Source organism: Onychostoma macrolepis, chromosome 19 (genome assembly GCF_012432095.1).
Source record: "Onychostoma macrolepis isolate SWU-2019 chromosome 19, ASM1243209v1, whole genome shotgun sequence".
NCBI lineage: Eukaryota > Metazoa > Chordata > Actinopteri > Cypriniformes > Cyprinidae > Onychostoma > Onychostoma macrolepis.
Window position 1 is genome coordinate 5,814,262 of NC_081173.1, and position 15,456 is coordinate 5,829,717.

Here is a 15,456-nt window from a genome sequence, read left to right on the forward strand (position 1 = left end):
GATGTCATAATTGTGTTGCATTGTGGTCTATGGAGCGGCCTGAAGTGTGCATATGAAGTAGACTCGCTCCCTCGGTCAAGGGTCTGTCTGTATAAACTTCCCTCGTCCACTTCATGAAGTGGAACGCACTTCAAAATGGCAGCAGGGATTCCACCGAGGGGAAGTGCGCGAGTGCGTGTCTAAAAGTGGAGTGGAACGCAACAATTGTGTGCATGTGGGAAAGTCCACACAATATACAATAGTTTGTGCCCTTGAAAAATGCATCACCCCGCCACCCCAGGAGCCATTTTCTTTCAAATTTCTCACAGACTTTAAGGCCGTGAGTCAAACAGGCCCACTGAGTTTATAGCCATGTTAGTAAAAGTGATCCTGCCCCTTTCGAATGTTTTGGTGTCCCTTTGCGACGGCGAGTCAAAAGTTCAACTCTTTTTATAATTATTGAAGTACACTCTCCAGAGAATCTCTCTGCACTGGTTTGGTTCTGATCAGGCGTGAAAAACCTAGGACTCGTTTGCAAAAGTAGGTTTAAAAAAATAATTAAAAAATACAAAATACGTGAAAATTTCACCCTTGAGACTGCAAGTAACAGCTTAGGAGTTATGAGTGATTTCGTACTTTTGATCGATGTAGTGCCCCCGTCAGGCCAATTGGGACGAGCCTTGGTCACGTTGTAGACGGTGTGAGTACTACCATCCCTCCAAGTTTCAAGTCTCTACGACTTACGGTTTGGTCTGCCTGATCAGTTTTAGGTGGAGATTGCTGATCCTTGGCCATTCTAACAAGCTACATGCTTGTACCCCTAAAAATCTTACTAACCCCAAAAGGTGGTATATGATGTGGACATTTTTTGGTTGTTTTTGTTTGATTACTTTATTTCATTTGTGTCACTCTGTGCTGTGAAGATTTCAGACAGCCATGATGGGACATGACTTGACACTGCTAACATGGTAATTTTTGGTGCACCAACAATGGGAAAAAATGGCCAAACTATGCAGAAGGGGCTTTTAATGTTTTCACTTTCTTCCCACAAGAACGTCACACACAACTGGTCCCAGCAGGTTCAGAGCTACGTCACATTACAAGAAGTGCTACTCTGCTGGGAAAGTCAGATGGCAAAGTGCCAGAGCCGTTCTGTCATCCACCGCTGGAGAGAGATGAAAACTGAACCATCAGAATGACTAGCATTATAAAGAAAAAAATGACACAGGACACATGATTTGGCAAAAATAATACTACAGCTTATTATTTCTGTACTATTTCACTTATTTACAAGCAAAATGTGTATTTAGCGCTTTGTGCAGTTTGACCACTTAACCATCAGTCCATCAGTGATTTCTCTGGTTCATGTTTAAAACGGTCACAACCTGCAGAGTTGCATCAGGCATATCCATATGCAAGCGTGATGTTTCAGCCATGCTTCAAAAGAGAAGAGGTGGGATACCGCTGCCAAACAGCAGCCTCCACGAGGGAGGAACCCGCCACTGCACCGAACCCTGCGTCTGAGAGAAAACATAATGAAAAACAACAACGTTCAGTCTAGACAGAAAAAAACCTTCACTTCTGAAATTCTGTAACCACATACTTCTAAGGTAATGTGCCATTCTGGACAACCAGTTTTGAAAGCTCAGTTTCAAATTATTCATATTCACTGCTTTTTCTGACACTTACAGGTTTTTCCAGCAGATGGAGCCAGTCGTTGAGATGGTTAACGAGAGCAAACGCATCAGGGATGTTGTCTCCTTCTGAGCAGAAGATCAGCATTACTGCCATAGAGATGTCCTCTGTGCAGCTGACCAGACAAAAAAAAAAACTCCATTGGCCGGATTCACAATTATAGATTAGATGGAATTGTTTGATTTATGCTGGTTTTTACCAGTCTGTGTAAAAGGCTTTGGTCACTCCTCCTCCGGGAATGTAGAGCCGCTGCTCTGAGTCAGAGATCCCGGGAAATGCACTGATCCTCTCCATCTCCCTCCAGCCCAGCTCCTCCACCCTCTGAGCCGCCTCCTTCTGCAGAGATGGGGTCAGCAGGTACCGCAGAGGAGTGCTGCGCAAACAAAAGATCAGCAAACAATAACATTTGAATACTAGGAACCTGTGTTGGGGAAAGTTACTTTTTAAAAGTAATGCATTGGAATATTGCGTTACTCCCTAAAACAAATAAATGAAATAAAAACTAATTGCATTACTTAGTTATGCTTTATGAAAAGTAATGCGTTACATTACTTTTGCGTTACTTTTTGTCCCCTGGGCTGGGCTTATTGATTTGTTTTTTTATAAAAAAATAAAATAAAAAAATTATTTTTGGCAACTGTAAAGGTCCTTTTTACACCTAAAGTGAAATTACTAAACCTCAGTCTGAAGGAAGTGGCTCTTCACCTCACTCCAAATTTCACCAGAGAGGTGCCAGTGAATAAATGGGAAAACAAAGTAATTTGCATTACTCATTTGAAAAAGTAACTCTGATATTTAGTTGTAAATTTAAAAGTAATGCATTACTTTACTAGTTACTTCAAAAAAGTAATCTAATTATGTAATGCGTTACCCCCAACACTGCTAGTAACACTAAAATATTCCAACCATTGGGTATTGGGTGATTTCTAGTGGACATATGAAGTTCTTCTGAAGTTCACACAGGTGTCCTAGCAGAGGAACCACCGGTGCAAAGAATCACATCAGTTATCAACGTCATCCACTAAGGTTTGGAAGTGGCACAATACTTTTTGATTAGTATATTTATTTTTTTTTACATTAAATGTATCGATTGAAAAATGTGCTACCCACTGGCATTCATCCAATATCATGTGTGGCTTACGTGTCCAAACACTTTTGTATAGTAGAAATACATGGCATTTATTTGCATGTATATTCTATCTTCTCTGTCCTCAGTATTGATTACCCATCAAGCTGTTGGTCATCTCTGTGATACGCGTGACTGCTGGACAGCAGCACACTCCTGAGGAATCCACTGCTCTTGATCCAGGAAACCATCAGCTTTCGGAATGATCTGACCTTCGTCTAAGAACAACAGTAATTAGCAAAGAGTCATGTGCAACTGAAATTAAGAAACTGTTTAAGTGGCCAACTGATATAACGGCTGACATTTGGATTTTTTTTAAATAATCATCGCAGCATAAGCATCAGAAGCAGCTTTTATTTTGACAGCACCAAAAAATGAAAAGGAGCTCTGGTTGTCAATCGCCATTAGTTTTTATTTTTTGTTTAGCCATTCTGTCTAATAAATTATTAGAAAGAAGTGTTATTGAGTAAATGGTATATGAAAAATAGTGCTGTCATATGATTAATTGCATCCAAAATAAATTTTTGTTTATATAATGTGTGAACTGTATATTTATGTATATATATATATATATATATATATATACACACACACATGCATGTATATATTTAAGAAAAATAAGTCATTTATATTTTAAATATATATAATTATATGAATATATACGTGTAAATATTTTCTAAATATATATTGTATGCGTGTATATACATAATAAATATACACAGTACACAGATTATGTAAGCAAAAACTTTTATGTTGGATGCAATTAATCGTTTGACAATACTAATGAAGTATTACAAGTATTTTTCATATTGATTCATTTTCAAAATCAAATTAAAATTAACTTCAGTAAATATTATGTTTAAAAAAATGAATTGCAGCATGTGTTAATTACTATCTTTAAATTAAATTGTCTGATATCATGTTTATCGCCTTTATATCAGCCACCCGAGATGGGGGTTTTCAAACTGGGGACCAGGGACGGAGGAAAAAATGATAGAAAAACATAAATATAAAAATATAAATTAATACTAAATACGATTAACTACATCCAATTAATCACCATTAAAATGGTTTAAATAAAAAATAAATGTGTAACTTTGATTAAAACAAATAATTGATTCAAATAATTAATAGAATTTGATCAAATAAAATACATTTAAATTAATTAACATAAATTTGATTTAAACAACACATCTAACAGTAAAGTACTATAGCGATATATATATATATATATATTCAAATAATATTTTACACATGCTTATATTATAATATTAATATTAATGTTTCATAGTATTAACGGGGTCTTTACATGAAAAAATATATAGCTGCCTTTTAAATTTTAGGATGGGGATGAACATATTTGGGGGTTCATGGCATCTAAAGTATTGAAACCCCTGCTCTAAGATATAAATAAGTCCATTTCGGTCGACCTCTACACTCTTAAAAACAGAAAGGTGCTTCACGATGCTATAGAAGAACTTGTCTAAATGGTTCCATAAAGAACCTTTAACATCTGCAGAAGGTTCTTCAGATTATAAAAAGGTAAGAAAGAGATGGTTCTTCATGGAACCAAAAATGGTTGTTCTATATCATTGCCGTGAAGAATCTTTGAAGCACTTTTATTTTTAAGAGAGTACATTTTTACTTCAGATCCATGAATGCGCATGACTGACCTGAATGATGGGTGTCCTGATCTGCAGCACAGCCAGCTTTAAGTCACTGTGAGAGTACACTGCACAAACACACATTCATACACAGCATCAGCTACTGTACATGCAAGAACAGCTCATCCTCATGGATAATTGACGGTTAAAGCAGCAGTGTTACCCTCCGCGCTGGTGCTGAGCTGGGCGGCGTCCGTGTAGGGGTTGTTCCCAGCCATAGGAGTGAGGCAGTCTGTGTGGAAGTACCCCACTCGGGGCATATTCAGTGTTGAGATGAGGAGATCCACGGCGAGCTGCCCCACATTTCCAACGGACACTGCAGGCTAAACAATCACAAGCGGCTCTAACTGTAGCATGTGTTTGTGTCATGATATACTAATGGCGACAAATAACTCACTTACCATTATCAGAGTAAAACCTTTAAACGAAGGCACAGCATCCCCCGACGCAATGAACATTTTTAAGACGGTTTATGTCGGATTTAAAAAGTAAATGTAGATGAATTGCAGTGGATCCGTAGTGATTTTTACTTTCAATTTCCTGCGCTGTGGGAAGAGGACCTGACGTTACTGCGTCACGCCTCACCGGGGCACCCTAATGCCTGACCAAAAACAATCAAAACTGTTAATTTGTGATTTCTGCATTAATTTGTTAATCAGAAGCAAAGCATGGTAGCATATATAAAGATAACATTATCTTTATCAAACCTTAAATGACCTTAATGTGGCCGTTACAAACAGTAATTTATTGTGATAGATAAGTGTCAAAATAAAAGCCCTCTCGCAAGCAAATTTAACGCTTTAAGATAACAATAATAATAATAATATAAAGTTAACATTACGTTATTATTATTGATGTACACTTTACGATTTGTAACACTTTGTGATTTTCTTTTCAAATGTATTTAAATACACTTAGGCTAAATACCAATATGCTAAAATAGTGCTAGTCATTTTGTTGAAATAACCTTGCCAAAAACAAGCAAACAAAAAGTCATAGGAAAATAGCTTCATTAGAAACTCACTGCTAAAGAAAGATCAGTGCATTGATTACATGGCCACAAGATGATGCTAGACTCTTAGTCTCTGGACTCTTAGTCTTTTCAGTGCGATGCTGAACCGTTGGCATCCTAAACTCATAAAAACAGCAGAGAAGTAATATATTATTACAAGAATATATATATATAATCACAGTAAACTCAATATAAATATCAGACTGAATATGATACTCGTGACAGTACAATTATCTCTGAGGCAGCGGCTGTGAAACTATAAAGTGACTGTGACTTGTGTTTTCTGCAGGGTTATTCAGAAATATGGTGTTTCACAAATGACAATGCAAGAAATCAATACGCTCATCAGCCTCAGCCAAAGGCTCTCCGAAAGCTCTCAGTCAGCAGAGGAATATAATATCTACAAGCCAAACACTATGAAATGTTTCTTCAAATGAAACTGTTTGTGAAAGTCTTATCATACATTTAATATTGATGTTTTTATATTAATGCTTTACCTAGTATTTTGCAGTTATTTTAGTATCATTGAAATACTATTATTGTTATATATTATAGTTTTTTTAAGATTTTTAATTACTTTTTTTTTTATATTTTCTTTTTTCAGTTTCAGTAATTTCAGTGTGTTTTGCTGTTTTTATTAGATATTGTTTTTTTATCCATTTTTGTTTCAGGCTTAGTCTTAGTTATTTTAGTAGGCTTACATCAAGTTAAAATAAATGAAAGTATTGTTTTGTCAGCTAAAATTGTATTGTAGTCAGTATTTTATATTTTTAAGATTTTTAACATTAATATTTATTTATTTTTAACATTATCATTTTAATGTTAAAATAAATAAATCTTAATGTGAAATTTAAAAAATAATAATAATATATATATATATATATATATATATATATATATATATATATATATATATATAAAACATTAACTACATAAAAACTAGCTGTTTTATGGTTTTAGTTTAAGTATTATTTGTTTATTTATTTAGTTTTTATTTAATTTATTTTGGAAAGTTGTACCAATCGACACAAATCTACAGTCATGGCCAAAAATATTGTCACCCTTGGTAAATATGATCAAAAAAGGCTGTGAAAATAAATCTGCATTGTTAATCCTTTTGATCTTTTATTTAAAAAAATTCACAAAAATCTAACCTTTCGTTGGATAATAAGAATTTAAAATGGGGGGAAATATCATTATGAAATAAATGTTTTTCTTAAATACACGTTGGACACAACTATTGGCACCCTAGAAATTCTTATGAGTAAAATATCTCTGAAGTATATTCCCATTCATATTCACAATTTTGAGCACTCCAGCGTGATTATGAACATGAAATTATCCAGCCATGGCTTCCTGTTTCACAGAAACATAAATAGGAGGGAAAACAAAGGCCAAATTCCCTTAATCATCCATCACAATGAGAAAAACCAAAGAATATATTTATGATGTGCAGCAAAAGATAATTGAGCTTCACAAATTAGTGAAGTGGCTTTAAGAAAAGAGCTAGAGCAGTGAAAATTCCCATTTCCACCATCAGGGAAATAATTAAGAATTTCCAATCAACATAAAATGTTACGAAACTGCCTGGAAGAGGACGTGTGTCTATATTGTCCTAATGCACGGTGAGAAGGAGAGTTTGAGTGGCTGAAGACTCTCCAAGGATCACAGCTGGAGAATTGCAGAAAATAGTTGAGTCTCGGGGTCAAAAACCTTAAAAAAAAAAAATTGTCAAACAGCACCTACATCACCACATGTTGTTTGGGAGGCTCATCCAAAAACAAACTCCAGCATATTCAGTTATCAGACACAACTGGAACTTCAAATGGGACTGGCTTCTATGATCAGATGAAAGTAAAAAATGAGCTTTTTAGCAGCAAACACTCAAGAGTGGTTTAGTGAACACGGATAAAAAGTACCCCATGTGTACAATGAAATATACTGCTGTATTTTTGATGTTGTGGGCCTATATTTCTGCTGGAGGTCCTGGACATCTTGTTTAGACACACGGCATCATGGATTCTATCAAATACCAACAGATAAAAAATCAATAAGTGACTGACTCTGTTAGAAATCTTATAATGGGCCATGTTTGGATCTTCCAACCGTACAATAATCCAAACACAAACCTCAAAACCAACACAAAAATGGGTGACTGAGCACAAAACCAAGCTTCTGCTGGCCATTCCAGTCCTCTGACCTGAACCCTGTAGAACATGAGTGAACTGAAGAGAAGAAGCACCAACATGGAGCTGGGAATCTAAAGGGTCTGGAGTGATTCTGGATGAAGGAATGGTCTCTGATCTCTTGTCAGGTGTTCTCTAACCTCATCAGGCATTATAGGAGAACATTTAGAGCTGTTAAACTAGCAAATGGAGGTTTTAAAAAGTATTGAATAAAAGGGTGCTGTTAATTGTGGCCAATGTGTATTAGAGAAAAACATTTATTTCATAATGATATTTCCCCCATTTTAAATTCTTATTATCCAATGAAAGGTTAGATTTTTGTGATTTTTTTAAATAAAAGATCAAAAGGATTAACAATGCAGATTAATTTCCACAGCCTTCTTTGATCATATTTACAAAGGGTGCCAATATTTTTGGCCATGACTGTATGAGTTTCATAAAGATTGGTTTCCCACAAGGCAATTTGTTTATTAAAAGCAAAGATGTTTTTTAGGATGTGAAATGGTACTGTATCTCCAAGGGTCATGAGCATTAGAGCTGATTATTTGCCAGTTAACCTCATATTGGGTCACCAGCATCATTGATTGTAGTCCAATTCTGGATCAGAGTCACGCTACAAACATTCATTCTCACAAATATTCAGTTTAGTGATTTAATATTCTCTGCTTGTGCATTTGCATTCAGAGTCTGCTGCTGTCCTAGAGAGAGAGAGAGAGAGCGTGTGCGTTTGCGTGTGTGTGTGTGTGTGTGTGTGTGTGTGTGTGTGTGTGTGTACCTGTTTTTCTATTCAGGTGGGGACTTAAACCTGAATACACGCAGACTCATGGGGACTCGTGTCACGGTGGAGGCCTAAATTGAGTTTTTTGAAAATCCTGTAAGGGGTAGGTTTAGGTGTAGGGTTGGTGTAGGGCAATAGAATATACGGTCTGTACAGTAGAAAAAGCATTACGCCACAAGGATAGCAAACCAGACACGTGTGTGTGTGTGTGTGTGTGTGTGTGTGTGTGTGTGTGTGTGTGTGTGTGTGTGCGTGCGTGCATGCGTGCGCGTTTTTGTGACAAATGAGGACATAAATTTGTATAATTACAAGAGTATGACAGGTATTACAAGGAGAAGATGACTTTTCAGGACATTACCCCATGTCCCCACTTTTCAAAACGCTTCACACAGAATGGAGTGTATTGAAAATCTGAAATAGCAGAAAGTTTTCTGTAAGGGGTAGGTTTAGCTGTAGGGTTGGTGTAGGGCAATAGCACATACAGTATAAAAACCATTACGACTATGGGATGTCCCCACTTTTCACAAAAACAAACATATGTGCGTGTGTGTGTGTGTGTGTCTCTTCGCCTGAAGAAGGATCAAAGGGACTTTAGCAGCCAGACTTCACCTGTGTACTATCTATAGAGCATTAGATAATGACCTGAGTTCAGAGGTAAGAACAAAACCCCTCTGTTCACATGCACCAGTGCTGTAACGCCACATTTGATTATTTCATTACATCAAAGTCACAATGTACCAACACAATAATTCAATCAATGTTTACAGACCACAAACACACACATCCAAATAATTTCTGCTGTAATATGTCAGAAATGTAAATGAAATGTAAATTTTCATTCATACAGTGAAATATAATCATATCATATCTGCACAATAAGTTGAATGGGGTTGTTGAAATGAGAGTGGAAATTATGAAAACTTGATATCCAGCTGTGGAAAATTTAATGAAATTACTCATTACATTTACATTCAAAATCTTTCTTTTTTCCATCCTTTTTATTTCCCTAGACAGACAAATTCTACTAAAAGTTTAGTACATTTAAAATAAATATTATGTCTATTCAAAAGAAAAAATCAAATTACACTATTGTTAAAATTATAATCAAGTACTTTATGTGATTTAGCATGTTAGTCAACACATTAGAATAAGTGTACTTATTGAATACATGACAAAAGATTATTAAAACAATGATTCAAAACTCTAAATTAAAACTTTTAATTTGACATTAGTACAAAGTGCAGTTTTTTTAATTCTACTTCATAATCATGAAAGTGTCTCCCTTGAAGAAACTTAATTGGCTTTTTATGTCATTAAAACTATATATTATTACTAAGGTTTGAAGTAGCCTTGACTACATATGCACACAGAGGCCAAGATGTGTTTCTAACAGCTCCACCTATCCAGTGTTGGGGGTAACGCATTACAAATAACGTGAGTTACGTAATCAGGTTACTTTTTCCAAGTAACTAGTAAAGTAATGCATTACTTTTTAATTTACAAGAAAATATCTGAGTTACTTTTTCAAAAAAGTAACGCCAATACTTTGTTTTCCCATTTATTGACTGACAAGTCTCCTGTTCCCATATTGGGAGAAATCGGAAATACAGAGGCGTTGTGTGCGCTGTGTGAACATGATGTTACTGTAGTTCAAGACTAAATGTGAATGTGCATTAATTCATCCCACTCGCAAAAAAAAAACTGATTTAGGATTCATCAGAATGAATTAAAACAGTGAAATGCAAACTCAGAATATGAGGCAAACCTTATTAATTAATTAAACCTAAATAATTAAATATGTTAAATAACACAAATGTATCTAATCTCATTTTATTAACCAATGTCTTTTCTGCTGACCTTTGATGATCCAGTTCAACTATAATAAGCAAAAATGACTTTAGATAAACTAAAAATTGTACTTCATTGTTTAGTTTTTTTTATTGCTAAAAAGTAACACGAAAGTAACGCAAAAGTAATGTAACGCATTACTTTCCATAAAAAGTAACCAAGTAACGTAATTAGTTACTTTTTTAGGGAGTAACGCAATATTGTAATGCATTACTTTTAAAAGTAACTTTCCCTAACACTGCACCTGTCTGCACACACACACACACACACACACACACACACACACACACCTGCAAGCATCACTAAGGTCACTCAACCTAATCCTGCACACTTGTGAGCACTTTTCTTTCTTTTTTTTGGCAGCTTCTTGCTGTCTCTGGCTATCAGCCTAACTCTCAGCATGCAGCAGCAGTGACCTTCGACTGCAGGGCATTGTTCTTTTAACTGAATCACCTTATTTCTGCATTTGGCTCAAACGTGTGATCTTGAACAGAGCTGCATTTGTGAGAATTACATAATGAGGCATTAGAGATGTGATCAGACATCTTGAAACTACATTTGGTAATTTTCTGATAATGTGGGGTTTTGCTTTCACAGAAATTTGCCACCGCGATGCTAGATTGTTGTGAATATGAGCCAGGACATGCAGTTACTCGAGTGCTCTTTTGTGGGTTGGTTGCCATATGGTTTCATAAAGAGTGCATTAGTGTTTGCTCACTTTTTCAGTGGCCTTGCTTTAGAAGTATTTGTCCCATAGAGATCTTTATTGCAGAGTTTTTGGACCAAACTAAGTTTAATCACGCAACACAATGTGATTTGCTTGTTTCGTTACTCTGACTGGTGGATATTTCTCTCATAAAGCAGTTTTTCAGTTAAACATGATTATTTTAAGAATAAGTTGAAATAATGTAAATGGAAGGCTTCAACAAAAGCATATACCATCATTTAACAACCTCACAGCTCACAACATGTCTGTCTTTAACATATTACAAGTTATCATTAGCAAGTTACCAATTCGCCTATGGAGAAAATGAATGTGATTTTTACTTCTGTTGCACTCTAATGGTCCAGGTTAAAAGAGGCTGCATGTTTCTAGGGCTCAGGTCTCTTCTTTAATGTAAGTCTATGGGATTTTTTTATTCATTTTAGTCCAATTGATTTAGGTACTGAAGAAGGTCATGTTGTGACCAAAATGTTTGCTTTTTCCCCGGTAAAGATGTGGGATTTTTTTCTCCATTGTGTGTGGGCATTTTTTGAAAATGTTTACTTATTTGGATTATTATGGTTTAGGCACTAGTGCTTATGTGGACTTTTCAGGTGTGGCAAGTTTTTGGTGATAGCTTCAGACCAACTGCTTAGAAAGACAATAGCACAAATCTTCTCGGTAGGCCACATGATTTGAGGTATCATTCCTGTTTCTAGCATGTTCCACTTTGCTACTTTTGACTTTAATAAAGTCCTGCAGTAATGCATTTTTGAAGGCCATCCTGAAAGTTCACATCACCTTCAACAAAAACTCAATTTTCCATTGGCTTTTGGATTATTGCAAAAAAAAAAAAGTGCTGTGAGGTTTATGATTCTTACACATTTTGTTCATCATGATAATCTTCACTTATGAGCACAACTTTTCCCAAGCCTAAATATAATCGTCAGAAGTAAAAAGTTAAGCATACCTTATAAATAATCTACACCATACTGATATGACTTCGTTCACACCTTTACGCTTCTGACAACTCTTTCAGTCTTTATTTAACAACATTTCCTCTGAAGGTTTGCAGATGTGTGATTAGAAACACAATGAGTCTGTGAAAGCGACTAGTGATCAGATGAGTTTATCTGTTCAGTGCGAGGATGTTTAATGTCCTCGACGACCTTTGTAGTCCCGTTTAGACACTTGTTATCAACCACTTTTTTCAAGACAAGTAAATGCTTTAAAAAAATCACAAGGGATATTACTGATGTATTTTGTCCCATAGGATAAAACATGAAAATATCTTGAGCTTGTGTTCACCAAAGACCCTTATTACAAACATTTAACCAAAAACCCATTCAAAAAACCCTCTGACTTTGGCACCATCCCTACAGCACTCTGTTTACTGTAGACTAGGCTTATATTTGTAGCCTAGATGTAATATTTAGGAACCGCTGACCATCTATAAATGAAAACCACATTCTGAGTTCATTGTGATGTTAAGTTTGATATTAAGAGGAAATCACCTTTTTGCTGACATTGCAAAACTCACATGAACTGAAGTCTTCCAATGTGTTCACAGGATAAACCCTCTAAAGCCTTGTCTTTGGAGCAAAGTGAGTAAAGGACAAACCTGCACACACACACACACAGAGAGAGAGAGCAATGACAGCAGGAGAGTAGCCTGGACTACTCTTCACCTCTGACTGAAATAGCAGCTCCTCCAGAGCATGCCTGTGGGGTGTAAGCGGACTGTTAGGTAACAGATAATCATTGAGAGCTCTACCCTCCCATACAGCTCTCATTATCCATGCTAAAGCTGACGTTATCTAAAGATAAGAGCCCGTGGCTGTGCATGGACCGGCTGATGGAGCTACGGCTCAGAGCCAGCCGGTGCCCCAACATTACAGGATAGACAAGGCCAGTTTTTATCCAGCAAATATCATCCTGTTAGCTGGAGAACCATCTTCTCATATGAAATAAAAATCACAAATGAGATCTCTAAAGTATCTACCGAGCCATGAGATTAAATACAGATCAAATGGAGACTTCTGCCTCCAAAAACAGTTCTCACTTTTTTCTCCCTTTAGCGTTGAGTAGAGTTGCAACTGAGACCTACTGTTTTTTTCCCCTAACTTTATTTGTGTCTTTTCTAGAGTTTCATACAGATATCTCAGTATGAACTCAAACATTTTTCATCAAAGACCAGAAGTTCTAGGTTTTTCTCCTGAGAAAAAGACCTTGGTAATCTCATATGTTTCGCCTCTTGAGTTTCAAAAGATCTCAACAGTGTATCAAATGGGGCTCAATATGACCCCAAACAGATGTAATGAAAGTCAAATAGAGATTATTGCGCAAGTCTTTCACTTCTTGGTTTTTACTCCTGAGAAAAAGACCTTTGAAATCTCATATTCTCTCTAAAGGTTCATAATCATAAGAGATCTCAACAGACACCAAAAATCTGCAATAAGAGTCCTCAGATATTTCTCATCAAATTCTTTGTCTTGTCAAAGTTTTCTGCTTCTCAGGCTTTTTCCCTGAAAAAAGAAACTATGAGGAGAAAAGTTGTCTCCTCTAGAGTTTCATAAGTCTCAACAATGTCTCAAATGGGGCTCAGATTTGTGGTGATTTTAATGCTGTTTTAAATCCTGCACTGGATAAATCTCACACTGATACTACAGCTAACCCATCCTCTAAGTTATTGAATAAATTTATCACTGAACCTAATGTAATCGATCTTTGGAGAATCCAGAATACTACATCTAAGGACTTCACTTTTTTCTCTAAAAAGGGTGGAGCGTCTGATGGGAGGACCTATAGGAATTTTGTAACAACACACCCTTATGGCACAACTTAAATTTTTTATGTTGAAATTGGCCATTTGTCCAGCCCTCTTGGTCTACATTAGGCAGAAACACATCCGGTGACTTATATGATAACCAGGGACTCTGCTCACTTCAAGAACTAAGTTTTGTTTACCAGCATCATCATATTTTGTCTTTTTTCAGTTTCGTTCTGCTCTCAAGGCCTATGGAGTTCCCTGGGCATCCCCTATTTCCTCTCATCCTATGTGGGATTGGATCGCACCACCCTCTGGTCGGCCATCTGTTTCTTTAATATATAGTAAACTTAATGATCACACTGCAAAGTCTCTTTCTATTAAATCTATCTGGAATCGTGAATTAACAGATTTTGATTTATCGGTCGACTGGGAGAGGCTGTGGTCTTATCTAATTTTAACTTCTAAAAACTTGACTCATCGTCTTATCCATTTCAAAGTCATCCATAGAGCATACATAACCCCTAGCAAGAGGTTAAAAATGAAACTGCAATCAACCTATAACTGTCATATCTGTAGCATTGTATCAGCAGGTACTTTTCTCCTCATGTTTTGGGAATGTCCAATTGTCAATCTATGGACTCATGTGAATTCTGTTTTGTTCTTTTTACTACAAATTGAAATTGTTGATGGTGTGTCTGTTGTTTCCCCCTCCCTGTTGTTTGTTTGAGTGGATGTTGTTTTGTTGATTTGAAAAAAAAAAAAAAAAAAAAATGGGGCTCAGATTTGTCAAGTCACAGAAGTCTGCAATCAAAATGCAGAGACCTCAATATGAACTCAGTATGTCTTGTCAAATTGTTCCAAGTTCAAAAGATTTATTTAAACCCAGCAAGGCAAAAAAACAAAACTAAGATCTCTTAGTATCTCAGATTTTTCTCCCAGACAGCAATTAGATGCAATGGAGATCAAGTGGAGACTATTGTGCAAGTCTTCTGCTTCTCATCCTCTTCCCCTGAAAAAAAGAGGCCAGTAATCTTATGTCTCCTCTAGAGTTTCATAACAGATCTCAGCAAGGTCTCAAATGGGGCTCAGATTTGTCTTGACACCAAAGTCCGCAATCAAAAGTCAAAGACCTCAATATGAAGTCAAATGACTTTTCTAAATCATTCAAACAAATCAGATATTTTTTAGTTTCTCATTTTGTTTCTCTTAGACAGCAAAGAGATGCAATGGAGATCAAATTTTGCTTACAATAAGCCTCCTGTTTCTCAGATTTTTGTGCCAACTCTGAACATTGTGCCAAGAAAGTCTGTCATGCAACAATTTCATTATAATTTCATTATAATTTCAACTATTTCTCATTATATTCTTCATAATTTCAAACATCAAAGCTGATACTCAAATGAAACAACAGAAGGCAATGATTAAGTCTCCTGATCTATGAAAGAGCATCCTCTGAGCAATACAATCCTCTTCCATATATCAGCACCAGGATATGATCATGCACATCAACATAGCGCTGGTTATGCCAGTTTTATGATATATTATGTTTCACAGATTGCGAATGCAAATCACACTGCGGATGTCTGCGTGAGATGCTATCGGCTGTATTTTGCATGCGCACCCCGTGTTTTGTTATAATGCATTGAGGGTGTGATTCGAGTGCCATGCAGATAAATGACTCAGCAAGTAGCATTA

The 15,456-nt window shown here is 36.1% G+C and overlaps 1 protein-coding gene across 1 annotated transcript; it reads right to left on the reverse strand.

Moving 5' to 3' along the window:
- Window positions 1–1,216: 1,216 nt before the first annotated feature.
- On the reverse strand, window positions 1,217–5,049 carry psmg2 (proteasome (prosome, macropain) assembly chaperone 2). The gene is made up of 7 exons (XM_058754051.1): window positions 4,866–5,049; window positions 4,628–4,787; window positions 4,474–4,532; window positions 2,900–3,018; window positions 1,874–2,047; window positions 1,669–1,789; window positions 1,217–1,499 (listed from the first exon to the last, which is right to left on the reverse strand). Exons 1-7 carry the CDS (start codon window positions 4,920–4,922, stop codon window positions 1,419–1,421), a joined length of 771 nt encoding a protein of 256 aa, XP_058610034.1. The 5' UTR covers window positions 4,923–5,049; the 3' UTR covers window positions 1,217–1,418.
- Between the last annotated feature and the right edge of the window lie 10,407 nt (window positions 5,050–15,456).

What these genes read in the sequence shown, in the direction of transcription:
- psmg2 (XM_058754051.1), bottom strand. Translation starts at nt 4,922, where the DNA reads ATGTTCATTGCGTCGGGGGATGCTGTGCCTTCGTTTAAAGGTTTTACT. An exon ending in AAGGTTTTACTCTGATAATG is followed by an intron (nt 4,788 to 4,865) that starts GTAAGTGAGTTA and finishes GTGATTGTTTAG; the next exon opens with CCTGCAGTGTCCGTTGGAAA. An exon ending in AAAGCCTTTTACACAGACTG is followed by an intron (nt 1,790 to 1,873) that starts GTAAAAACCAGC and finishes TTGTCTGGTCAG; the next exon opens with CTGCACAGAGGACATCTCTA.